Source organism: Platichthys flesus, chromosome 17, assembly GCF_949316205.1.
Source record: "Platichthys flesus chromosome 17, fPlaFle2.1, whole genome shotgun sequence".
Lineage (NCBI taxonomy): Eukaryota > Metazoa > Chordata > Actinopteri > Pleuronectiformes > Pleuronectidae > Platichthys > Platichthys flesus.
Window position 1 is genome coordinate 501,295 of NC_084961.1, and position 12,461 is coordinate 513,755.

Here is a 12,461-nt window from a genome sequence, read left to right on the forward strand (position 1 = left end):
TCTCGTGTGATTCGCAGCCGTCAGTCGGGGACGAGGGTCGGTGGGACACTCTGCAGCTGTGTGTCCATGATGGCGGAGGAAGCAGCAGCAGCTGAGGTGAACTCAGCAGGAAGCTCCACACAGCTGGCTCTGGATCAGTTACAGGACGAGGTGACTCTCCACAGCCCCCCTCTGACTCCAGCTGGCCCCGCGGGGGTTCAGCTCCGCGTCCCGGGGGGGTCCGCTGGGGTCCGCTGGGTTCTATCAACCAGGATGAATCTGCAGCTGCTGGGTTCTAATGAAGCTAATGTAGCTGTTAGCATCCTGTCAAAACAAGCCACCGCTCGACCACTTCCGCGCTGCGTCACTCCGCCGCTAGTCGATCGATCAATCGACAGAAAACGAGTTTTATTAATCGATCAGACGTTAAGACGTTAAACCTGATCTGAGACCAGCTTCTCACACGTCACTGTTCGGTGCATGTACTCATTGTTTACCCTGTTCACCTGGTCTCCACCATGTTGTGTCCTCAGGACTCTGTCCCTCATCTCAGGAGACACACTGAGGTCCTGAGGGACAGTGTCTTTACTGATGAGACTCTGTGTTTCCTGTAGAAGACGGACGGAGACATGGCCAACCTGAACCTGGGAGAACTGGACCTCACCACGGACGAGTACATCCTGGATGAAGTGGACAGTGAGTTCCTCTCATCCTGTCTGCAGCACATCAGGGGTTAACACACTCTCTGTACCACACACAGATACTGGGAACCAATCTATTCAGATGTAAAACCTCCTGCATGAAGCAGAAACCAGTTAAAGTTCATAAGTGTGATTCTTCACCAACACTGTTCCTCTCCTGCAGTTCACATCCAGGCCAACCTGGAGGACGACCTGGTGAAGGAGGCGCTCAAGACGGTGAGGAGATCTGATCTGAGGAGTCTTAAATTCATCCATGTCTCCAGGTTCCATCCTGGGTCCAACTCCTCGTTTCTCTCTGGTTATAAAAACCTGTTTGAAGACTCGTCCTCTTCTCAGGGACGTGGACTGCTTCTGCTTCTGGGAGGTTCTTTGAGTGGTGTCACATGTTCACTCTCAGCTCGGCCTGTCCCAACATGTCAAACTGGCCTCGTGTTACTGGGAGGTTTAGTTCTGTCACTTTTATATAAGATGTCTTCACCTCCTCAGAATTTGTTCCAGTGTGTGTTGTTCACGTCTCGCTCATTAAACAGAAACCTGCTTCAGTTTGTGAAGAATCACAAACGAACTAAATGATGGCGTGTGTTTCCAGGGCGTCGACCTGCGGCAGTACTCCAAACAGGTGGAGGCGGAGCTACAGAGGATCGAGCAGGCGTCCATCAAAGACTGTATCCTCACGTCCATGAGACTGTCCTCTCTGTGGGGGGGACACATTATAGAACGCACAACATTCCCACCGATGACACGTTGGTGTTTGTTGTGTAGTTGATGTTATTCTCCTGACGTGTGGTCTCCAGACATCAAGGAGAGTCAGAACATCGCTCTGCTGCACAACCAGATCACCGCCTGCGACTCCATACTGGAGGTAAGACCTGGTCCTGGTCCTGGTCCTGGTCCTGGTCCTGATCCCAGGATCAGAGGCTCGCTCCTCTTTAGCTTTACATCTTAACATTGAACCGTCAGACCTGATGTCCCCGTCCCAGACCTCCAGCTCCTAGAACCAGATAAACATGAACCACATCGAGAGGTTCCTGCTGCCTGAGCTCCGCTCACTCCAGACATCAGGTCACAAAGTAATAGTTTCTCAAACAACCACAAAAATCAGTCTCAGATTCAAATCAGAGTTTGATGAAATACAGTTTCTCTTCCTGTGAGTTGATCTCGTTCAGATTGAAACCAGCACACAGCTCCGTCAGGCGTCCCCTCACGGACACAGGGACTTGTATTTAACACAGTAAGATGGTGTTCGTCTGTCCCCTGGTTCTCCAGCGCATGGAGGGCATGCTGAGCGGCTTCCAGAGCGACCTGTCCTCCATCAGCAGTGAGATCCAGACGCTGCAGCAGCAGTCCGTCAGCATGAACGTGCGTCTGAAGAACCGGCAGGCGGTGCGCAGCCACCTCAGCCAGCTGGTGGACGAGCTGGTGGTGCCGGGCGCCATGATCTCGTGAGTGGCCGGACTGCGGGTGAGTGAGACGTGAGAGTCCACGTGTGAGTAACGTGTCCCGTGTCCTGCAGCACCATCCTGGAGAGCCCGGTGACGGAGCAGGAGTTTCTGGAGCAGCTCCACGAGCTCAACAACAAGATCAACTTCGCCAAAGAGCTGAGCTTCAGGGAGACGCTGGCGTGCTCCGACATCCAGGACATCGTGGACCGCCTGAAGCTCAAGGTGCCGCTCCGACTCGCCCACCTCCATTCAAACCACACCACGAGATTCTAACTGTGATCCTGATGTCCCCTCGTCTAAGGCCGTGTCCAAGATCCGAGAGTTCATCCTCCAGAAGATCTACTCCTTCAGGAAGCCCATGACCAACTACCAGATTCCTCAGAACACTCTGCTGAAGTACAGGTGAGCGTCTCCCAGCTCTGAGAGACACGTGAGAGACGACACAGAAGAGGACACGTGTCCAATCAGGATCCTCTGTTCGTCTCTGCAGGTTCTTCTATCAATTCCTTTTGGCCAATGAGAGGACGGTTGCCAAGGAGATCCGAGACGAGTACGTGGACACGATGAGTAAAATCTACTTCAGCTACTTCAAGTCGTACAGCGGCAGGTTGCTCAAAGTGCAGGTCAGTGACTCATCTACACACAAACCAGATCCAAACCCCCTCCGTCACATGGGGGGTCTAAGTGGTTGATGTGTTTTCTGATCAGAGCCTGGACACGTGTCCTCCTCACTTCTCTGTCCACAGTACGAGGAGGTGGCCGACAAAGACGACCTGATGGGGGTGGAAGACACAGCCAAGAAAGATATCCTTCAACATGTGTCTCTACGGCTGCAGCTTAGAGACAGATGTCCTCACAGCGTCTGTCCAGAGGGACCAAAACACACATGTCCTGTTTAGAACTCCAGGTTCACACACGTGGACAAATGGGTATGAAGTAGAAAAATATAAATGTGTACAGTACATTTATATATTAATACAAATGTAGAACATAAAATAGATGAATAGGGGGCTGGTCCCCCGTCCCCTGGTCTCCCTCAGGGGACAGTGACCCGTCCCCGTGGGGCTGGTCCCCCGTCCCCTGGTCTCGCTCAGGGGACAGTGACCCGTCCCCGTGGGGCTGGTCCCCCGTCCCCTGGTCTCGCTCAGGGGACAGTGACCTGGTTTCTGAGCAGAGACAGATCAGCCTGTTTGTTCAACACGTCTCTGATCCTCCATCGTTACAAAAACAAACTCCTCCCACTTCCCACCGGCTTCATCACATGACCTCATTACACCTGGCAGCTCACGCACATCACTGGGGTTTGACATATGAGAATGAGACATGGAGACAGAATCAGACGGTCCTGGGACATTCAGTCCCTGAGGGCGGGGCTCTTTATTGTACACAGAGTATTTAGCGTGTTCAGTGTCATGCGTGTGGGCGCGTCGCACACATTCCGAACATTAACCACACCATGGAGGAGCTAATTAGTGAACATGATTATCTGGTGAGTCAGTCATCAGGTCACGAGGCTGAAGCTGAGGATCCTTGACCCCCCCCCCCCCCCACGCTTCTTCTCCAAACCGTCTCTGAAGAGCAGGAACACCATCTTCACTGTGGGCCAGCGGGGGGCGATCCTGAGCCCCGGGGAGCTGGAGGGGCCCATCCTGGTCCCTCACACGGCCCAGAGAGGAGACAGCAGGGTGAGATACAACACACAACACACACCACACACAACACACACACACACAACACAACACACCACACACGGCCCAGAGAGGAGACAGCAGGGTGAGACAACACACACACCACACAACACAACACACCACACACGGCCCAGAGAGGAGACAGCAGGGTGAGACAACACACACCACACAACACAACACACAACACAACACACCACACACGGCCCAGAGAGGAGACAGCAGGGTGAGACAACACACACCACACACAACACACACACACACAACACAACACACCACACACGGCCCAGAGAGGAGACAGCAGGGTGAGACAACACACACCACACACCACACACAACACACACACACACAACACAACACACCACACACGGCCCAGAGAGGAGACAGCAGGGTGAGACAACTCACACCACACACAACACACAACACAACACAACACACACGGCCCAGAGAGGAGACAGCAGGGTGAGACACAACACACACTAAACACACACACACAACACAACACACCACACACGGCCCAGAGAGGAGACAGCAGAGTGAGACAACACACCACACCACACACAAACAGACACACCACACACACACCACACAAACACACAACACACACACACCACACACACCACACAAACACCACACACACACACAAACAGACACACACCACACACACCACACACCACAAACACCACACAAAAAAATAAAAGCTCAGTGGTGTAAAGATGAATTGTTCATTTCTAAGTCAGCTGTCGATGAAAGAGGAAATGGTTTATCCAAAGTAAACTATTAACTAGAGTCAGACTCATGATAGGACTGCGCCCCCTGCTGGAGAAACGTGCACATTACACTTTTCTCATTGTACAGTTCTCATCTTGTCTGCCTCTACTCACGCAATGCATGATGGGATTTTAAATTACAGAGATGTCATTTGACCAAAGTGACTTAAATGCATTCAACATCTATGAGGGTTCAGCGTCTTGCTCAAGGACACGTCGGCATGCAGGTGGGGAAGCCTGGGATCGAACCACCTTCTGGTTGGAGGACGAGCGTTCTAACCCTCAGCCGTCCCTGAGCAATGCATTATGGGAACGATGAGGCATAATAATTCTGATACTGGGGAATAAATTACTCATTAAATAATGTAATCATACGTTCAATAGATAATAAGGATGTGGCTGCAGCGGAGTCAAACCTCCTGGTTGTCCTCGGAGAGCTGAACAAGTGATTGAGTGTCTCTCTCTCGTCCTCAGTATCCGTACGAGACGCTGTTCCGCAGTCAGCACTACGCGCTGCTGGACAACGGCTGCAGGGAGTTCCTCTTCCTGTCCGACTTCTTCATGGTCACAGGAAACTCCGCCCTCGACCTGTTCAACAGCATCATGGGAAAAACCCTCAGCACCTTCCTGGTATGTCACTCAAACTCTTACTACAGGACTCTCTCCATCCTGATTGGACCAAACTAATCATGTGACTCTGAACTATCCATCCGATAGAATGAGTATCATCAGTAGAGCTGGTGTTGTTGAGCTGCTCTGGTTTCAGATGATGCTGCGTTCACAGTGTCCTGCTCTGTGTCCGTCCCACAGAAGAGCATGTCCACCTACGTGTCCGACTGCTACGACAGCATCGCCGTCTTCCTGTGCATCCACATCATCCTGAGGTTCAGAGCCATCACCGCCAAGAGGAGCATCCCCGCCCTCGACAAGTCAGTCAGCTTCACAGCTTCACAGCTTCAGATCCTGAACAGACGAGGCAGGAGACTCACGTGTGTTGTGTGTGTTGTGTGTGTTTGTGCGTCAGGTACTGGGAGGCCGTGCTGGAGCTGCTGTGGCCGAGGTTCGAGCTGATTCTGGAGATGAACATTCACAGCATCAGAAACACAGACCCTCAGAAACTGGGAGTGTTGGACACCAGACCACACTATGTATGTACACACACACACACACACACACACACACACACACACACACACACACACACACGTCACCACATCGCACAGGAGTGTGTTGTTGACCTGAGTGTGTTTTCAGATCACTCGTCGCTACGCAGAGTTCTCGTCAGCGATCGTCAGCATCAACCAGACGTTTCCCAACGAGCGAACACACACTCTGCTGGGACAGCTGCAGGTAACACACACACACACACACACACGTCACAAGTCTGATTCCTCATGTTGGCGTGTGTCTGGTTTCAACATGAAGCTTTGAGGAACTGGTGTGGATGTTGATCGCTGGTTTGCAGCAGCCGATAGCTCTGCATGTGCGTCACATGATGATAACACACGTTTGTGTTTCAGGTTGAGGTGGAGAACTTTGTGCTGAAGATGGCGGCAGAGTTTCCCTCCAGAAGAGACCAGCTCATCTTCCTCATCAACAACTACGACATGATGCTGGGCGTCCTCATGGTGAGCTGCACATGGATCAGAACATCCACCACAACAGATCAGAGCAGAGGGATCAGGGGAGAAGTCACAACCGGTCTCCAACCTAACAACCTCCGGAAAATATCCTCTGGACTTGTTGTGTAGTTAGTGTATTGTGTAGTTAGTGTATTGTGTAGTTATTGTATTGTGTTCTTCATGTGTCACGTCCGTCACGTGTTAGAAACCTCATCAACACGTCCACTCGCTCACTGGGAAGCTTCCACACAATGTCCTGCTGGTTCCTCACATGGACTCTGACATGCTACACACATGTTACCAGGAGGCTGCAGGAGAAGATCCAGAGACACTGACTCACACATTTGTTCTCACAGACAGAACATGTGAAGAACATGTCAGGAACACGTCAGAACTTCAGTGCAGGTCTGAAAACAGCAGCTGTGTGTTTCTCTGTTTGTCCAGGAGAGGGCGGCAGACGACAGTAAAGAGGTGGAAGGTTTCCAGCAGCTGCTTCTCGCCAGAACTCAGGTAAAGTCCGACCCTGCAGCGGAAGTGGGTGATGATAAGATTCAGGGTTACATCTTTGTGATGGTTTGTTGTTTGAAGGAGTTCATCGAGGAGATCTTGTCCCCCCCCTTCGGAGGGATGATCGCCTTTGTGAAGGAGGCCGAGGGGCTGATGGAGAAAGGGCAGCTCGACCGCCTGAAGAACGAGGAAGGTGACCAGCTCTACGTTAACTTCTCATTTAATAGAATAGAATCTGTGGAGGATGTTTGAAGAGCAGGTGATGGAGATGATTCACCAGGACCTGCTCACCCACTCTCACTATTCAGACGTTTCACACTCAATCAGTGCTTCAGTGAACATCTGCTGTGGGATCAGTTCATCAGACTTGTTTCATCCTGCAGAATTACAGATGGAAGAATCACTTCTATAGTGATAGTGATTGTGTTTGTGTGTCTGTTTGTGTCTTTGTGTGTGTGTGTGTGTCAGCTCGGATCACTCAGCTCGTCCGGGGGTTTTCCAGCTCGTGGAAACAGTCGGTGGAGTCGATGAGTCAAGACGTGATGAGGTCGTTCACCAACTTCAAAAACGGAACCAGCATCATACAGGTGAGATGTCGAGAAACACGGACGACGTCTTTAATGAATCAATGACCTGGATTATTTAGTTCTGATGTTTTCCTGTTTCTGAAGATGTGAAGTTGTTCTTGTTGCTCTGATGAATCCTCGTCTCCTCCGGCAGGGCGCTCTGACGCAGCTGATCCAGTACTACCACGGCTTCCACAAGGTCCTGAACCAGTCCACGTTCCGCAGCCTGGCCGTGCGCTCGGAGCTCATCAACCTGCACCACCTCATGGTCGAGGTGAAGAAGCACAAACCCAACTTCTAACCAGACGTCTTCCACTGCAGAGGAACTGGGACCAGTGGAACATCTGGATGCCTGCTGGGGTTTTCCACTGTGACACGAATCCACCAGTTAAAATAATCAAACAGAATTGAGTAAAATTAATGTTTCCTCTAAGACTTTAATCTACTGATGAGAATTAAAGAGACAGAAGCTGCAGTCAACAACAGCAACAGACTTTTATTCTGAAACACAGCAGATGCATAATATTTATTGTTTTTGTCTTTATTTTGTGTGAAATGAAGAATGTAACTTCCTGTGTTCGTCTTCTCACTCCTGTGAAGTTTGTACATTTGTAACAGTGAGTGAAGATTGTGGTCACATGACTTGTTTGATCATTAAAGAACGAAGCTGAAGATTTTCTACGTTTTAAAGAGTTTAAAAGAGGAAGCAGGTACACATAGTGTGTGAAGAATTATTATTCTGGTTTAGATGAATATAAACAATAAGTCTAATATTAGTGTAGTTACATTTTCAATGTTCAGACCAAAGAGCAAACATCCGAGACGACAGGAGCAGAGTGAAGATGATTCTGAGTTTGATTTTAAATCAATAAGTTAAGACAAACATTTACATGTTGTTGTTACATTGAGACAGAACAGTTACATTTTAGCTGAGAAATAAGAAACTGATAATATTTCACAATTGAATTAAGTTTCCTGTACATTTTCAGTTTCTTCATCTTTGTGCAGAACTTCATCATTTTTATAGAAACAAACATTTATTCACATGAAGACTTTGTTTACTCGTTAAACTGAGAACCAGAAAACCAGTTGTTTGAAACATCTTATGTTTCATAATTACTAAATAATAAGGACGACAGAGAGCTCACGTGTCGACGCCTCCGAACAGTCGAGGAATCTGGAAACTGGTGACGAGAGCGAAACAGAGAAGAAGAAGAGATCGGCTGCTTCTGACGGCGTCGCCTGGAGAAACACCCGTTTGTTCAGAGGTCGATTCTCTCATCAGCAGATAACTCCTCACAAACATTAGGATGTGGAACTATAACATAAATATAAAGTCTCCCTCAGCACTAATCCGATTCATACGTTTCCTCACCTGATATTTCATTTTCCATTTCGTCGTGGCCTCGGACATCGGGGGAATCTCCTGTGGAGAAGACGAGAGACGAGTCAACAAAGGTTTTACAAGACCCCGGATTCTCTCTGCCTCCATGACCTTTGACCCCCAGGTTCTGATCACTTCATCTGTCCAACAGGACTTTGACAGATTCCCTCGAGTTGTTCTTGAGATGTTGGGACGGACAGATGAACACGAGTCCTCCGGCCACCGGGTGTCAGCGGCACAGAGGAAGAACTAAACGCTCGAGACGCAGGTTGGATCTCAGGAGAAGCTGCAGAGCGGGTTGGACACGTCGCTGAAGAACTGAACTATTCAAACAGGACTCACTGATTTAAACATTAAATACTTATCAGTTGTTTGGGTGAAATATTTTTCTTAGTTTCCAGAACATTAGAATCCTTGTGAAGATGGAACCTGTGCTTTGTTTTGTTTGATCAATGATTTAGATTATTTGCTGAGTGACCCTGAATGAAGACGTGAGAGGCGTCTCACCGTGCACGGCGAGCTGCACGGTGCTGACGGCGAGGCCGTGCTGGTCCAGGACCTTGTACGTCCCCTCGTCCGGGCGCTGCAGGCCCTTCAGGGTCAGCTGCTCCCTCAGAGGATCCTTCTCCAGACGCACACTGTCGTTGTCGCCCTTCATCCACAGCTCCGTCCACTCCGAGCTGTTCCTGAGGAGCAGAGTCAGACCGTCAGGAACTGTGTGAGGTCTGCAGAGCGCCCCCTGGAGGCCGCCCCGAGAGACAGGAGGCTCACATGACATGTACGGGAATACAAATATATAAAACACGTATTTATGCATAAAGGTTTTATTTATAAAAAATATCCCAGAATTCCGTCATCAGAGTTTTTGGATTTGAATTTTTTTTCTTTTTCCTCTTTATAAAAACAAAATGTGTGCAGGAGGAAGCTGACCTGCCCTGGAACACGACCCGGACCGAGTGCTGGGTCACGAGATCCAGAACCAGGTCCCCCCCCGGACCCCGAGCCTGCTGGGACTTATGGTCTGAAACACAGATAAAAGCTTCATTATCATCCTGATGTGTGTTCGGTATCTGTAACTTTATTTTTCATTAAGAAAATTAGTTTTACTCTTATTTGTGATTAAAAGATTAAGTGTCATGTTGGTTAAAAAACAAGAAAAGAGAATAATTCATTCAAGTCAATTAACTGAAGTAAAAGAATTTTTTGAAATAAAGGAAAGAAACACGAATGAAATGAAGAAACTAAACGACCGGAAAGGAAAATGTTTATCACACTCAGTCAGGAAACACATTAACTTCCCCAGATACAGATTTTCTTTGCTCTTTAATATCAGGACTGATTCTCTGGAATCTCAGAAACAGTCCGGCGCCTCCAGAGTTCCCTGGGACCCGGTCCAGGAGGTTAGTCCGGTTCACAGACTCACCGAACACGGACAGCTTCACGCCCTGGATGAAGACCCGGGTTTTCCTGGACCGCTCTCCGTCCACCACCATGAAGCTCTCGTAGCGTCCGGTGTCGGTGATCTGAACGTCCTTGATGACCAGCGAGCAGTCCCCCGACCCGAGCTTCTCCTCCGGAACCTCCAGCCGCCCCCAGTACTCCTCCGCCTGCCAGCTCCGGGCCCCCTGCTGCTCGAACACGGCGGCGGTGGTGGTGCTCTGCCACTGGACGTGGCAGGAGGCCGGAGCTGAGAGGCGGGGCTTCCAGCTGCAGGGAAGGACCACCTGCTCCCCCACCCTGCAGGTGACGGGCAGGAAGTGGGTGGTCAAGGGGGAGGAGTCTGGATGTGGAAGAGAAGCTCATCAGACTTTGAATTCCTCGTATTGAAGAAACATGGAAGTTAAGGATTTGTATTTCTTCCACTGATTTGAGTTTTCACTCTCACTGACGGCTCCTTCTTCTCCTTGGGTTCGTGGTCATGTGACCCCTCAGGCCACATGACCCCTCAGGTCACATGACCCCTGGAACAAGACTGGATTGATACCCTGAACTTCTTACTCTGAATTTGTGAACATTGAAAAATGAAAATGACTGATTGAAGCTTTGGTGGCAAGAAATACAAAAACATAATCTCAATGTTAACAGATTCTGTTCTAGGAATTCAAAGGCTTTCAAATCTGAGGGGACACATGGGAACATGGACTCAAACAACGCCCCCTGGTGGTGTTCAGGTGCAGTTACACTACAGCCTCACTGTCAATCAAACACTCACCAGCCAAGCTGACGATCAGGAAACAGAGAAGATTCCACAACCTGAAACCACAGCGAGAAGATTCATCAACAACCTCCATCATTCATAAATCCTCTGTTCGTATTGTTCATCATTTCAGATGTCTCACTCTTTTCTGGAACAATAAAAATCAGTCAGTGTTTAAATATCCAACGTTTTCTGAATGTATTGAATAATTAATTGTGTTAATTGGAAAATAATCAAGAAGATGAAAGTTTCAGAGGTTAAACAGTAGAATAAGTTCCTGTATGTAAAAGAGTATAATGAGGTACAATTACATAAACTGTAACTGTAACAATACTTAAAGTAGTAGAGTAAATGTACTTCGTTACTTTCCACCTGTGGGGAATGTGAAACTCTGTCAGAAACGAAACTTGAAAAGTTAAGTTTCGTTTCTTCTCTTCTGTTGTTGAAACGCGTTATGTCTGCGCATGCGCACACTTCAGCACTGCTACAATACGAATATAACTAAATCCAAACATAATAAAATATACATTTAATTCGAATATAAATTCAACGAAATAAAACAAATTATAAATATAACAAAATAATAACATAATAAAATATAAATATAACAAAACAGGAATATAATACGTACAAAATACTATAAAATCCAAATGAATCACAGTAAATAAGATATGAATCCAAGGTGATCGTTTCATAATAAGAGTCTAGACCTGTTCATGATGTCAGGTTGAGCTCCTCCTCTTCCTCAGGTTCTGGATCTGGATGAAGGTTTAGGATCAGTTCAGACTTTATCAAACCTCAGTGGTAACATCCACCGCCCATGTGATTTTCAAAATAAAACTCGGGTGTCTCAGCTGCAGGTTGAAACGGTTAAAAGTTCTAATCAATAAAATAAAATGTTTATTTTATTCTTTTGTTTTGTGAATCATATTTTTCACCTGAAGAGCGTTCAGATAAAAACAGATTTGATTAATTCACTCTCATGTAGATCGGATCTGATCTGTGTTATATAGACTCATTATACAGTATATATTTAATAACACTCTGCAACATGGACAGTTCAGTCAGATATGTAGTTTCAATCCCGCTCATATTTATTTGATATTCCGACGGACTCCATCTTTTCGTCTCGCCATATAAATACAATGCTTTTATTCTGAAAGAGTTCCTGTGTTTATTATAACACATGAGGATTGACAGATTTCTGCAGAAACGAAAGTTAAACTATTAATGATGATTGAAAAGTGTCTTTTAGTGGAAATGACACGTACACACAAACACACACAAACACCCACAAACACACACAAACACTCTCACACACTCTCTCTTCTGATTTCAGTCATTTCCCTTGAGTGTGTCAGTCATGGCAGTTCTCTCATGGATCCTCTCTCTCCTCTGTTAGTATATGTATATATATATATGTCATACTTTAAAGATACCCAGTGTGATTGAGAGCTGCAGGTCTTCAGGTTCTCTGGGTTCTAACCTCCCCTCTCTCCTCAGGTGTGGCAGGATGTCACCGGTCTTCAGCCTCACCTGTTCCCCGCTCTGTCCGGAGGGTCCAGGGGCAGAACGTCACTCTGACCTGTGACCTGCCGTCCGGGGAGG

General features: G+C 47.9%; 2 protein-coding genes across 2 annotated transcripts; one reads left to right on the forward strand and one right to left on the reverse strand.

The window, feature by feature from the left end:
• Positions 1-23: 23 nt before the first annotated feature.
• vps52 (VPS52 subunit of GARP complex) lies at positions 24-7,949 on the forward strand. Its single transcript, XM_062409580.1, has 20 exons — positions 24-150; positions 594-675; positions 844-896; positions 1,270-1,345; positions 1,475-1,542; positions 1,947-2,122; positions 2,194-2,344; positions 2,424-2,524; positions 2,613-2,745; positions 2,869-2,926; positions 3,674-3,807; positions 5,052-5,207; positions 5,388-5,506; positions 5,602-5,725; positions 5,832-5,927; positions 6,098-6,205; positions 6,644-6,709; positions 6,788-6,899; positions 7,175-7,293; positions 7,427-7,949. The coding sequence occupies exons 1-20, from the start codon at positions 67-69 to the stop codon at positions 7,571-7,573; spliced, it is 2,163 nt and encodes a 720-aa protein (XP_062265564.1). The 5' UTR covers positions 24-66; the 3' UTR covers positions 7,574-7,949.
• On the reverse strand, positions 7,749-11,662 carry lgals17 (galectin 17). The gene is made up of 7 exons (XM_062409607.1): positions 11,564-11,662; positions 10,869-10,909; positions 10,080-10,436; positions 9,587-9,677; positions 9,164-9,342; positions 8,648-8,698; positions 7,749-8,514 (listed from the first exon to the last, which is right to left on the reverse strand). Exons 1-7 carry the CDS (start codon positions 11,569-11,571, stop codon positions 8,417-8,419), a joined length of 825 nt encoding a protein of 274 aa, XP_062265591.1. The 5' UTR covers positions 11,572-11,662; the 3' UTR covers positions 7,749-8,416.
• Between the last annotated feature and the right edge of the window lie 799 nt (positions 11,663-12,461).

What these genes read in the sequence shown, in the direction of transcription:
- vps52 (XM_062409580.1), top strand. Translation starts at nt 67, where the DNA reads ATGATGGCGGAGGAAGCAGCAGCAGCTGAGGTGAACTCAGCAGGAAGC. An exon ending in TGGATCAGTTACAGGACGAG is followed by an intron (nt 151 to 593) that starts GTGACTCTCCAC and finishes TGTTTCCTGTAG; the next exon opens with AAGACGGACGGAGACATGGC. An exon ending in TGCTTCTCGCCAGAACTCAG is followed by an intron (nt 6,710 to 6,787) that starts GTAAAGTCCGAC and finishes TGTTGTTTGAAG; the next exon opens with GAGTTCATCGAGGAGATCTT.
- lgals17 (XM_062409607.1), bottom strand. An exon ending in CGTGAAGCTGTCCGTGTTCG is followed by an intron (nt 9,678 to 10,079) that starts GTGAGTCTGTGA and finishes TCTGTGTTTCAG; the next exon opens with ACCATAAGTCCCAGCAGGCT. An exon ending in CGGGTCGTGTTCCAGGGCAG is followed by an intron (nt 9,343 to 9,586) that starts GTCAGCTTCCTC and finishes TCTGCTCCTCAG; the next exon opens with GAACAGCTCGGAGTGGACGG.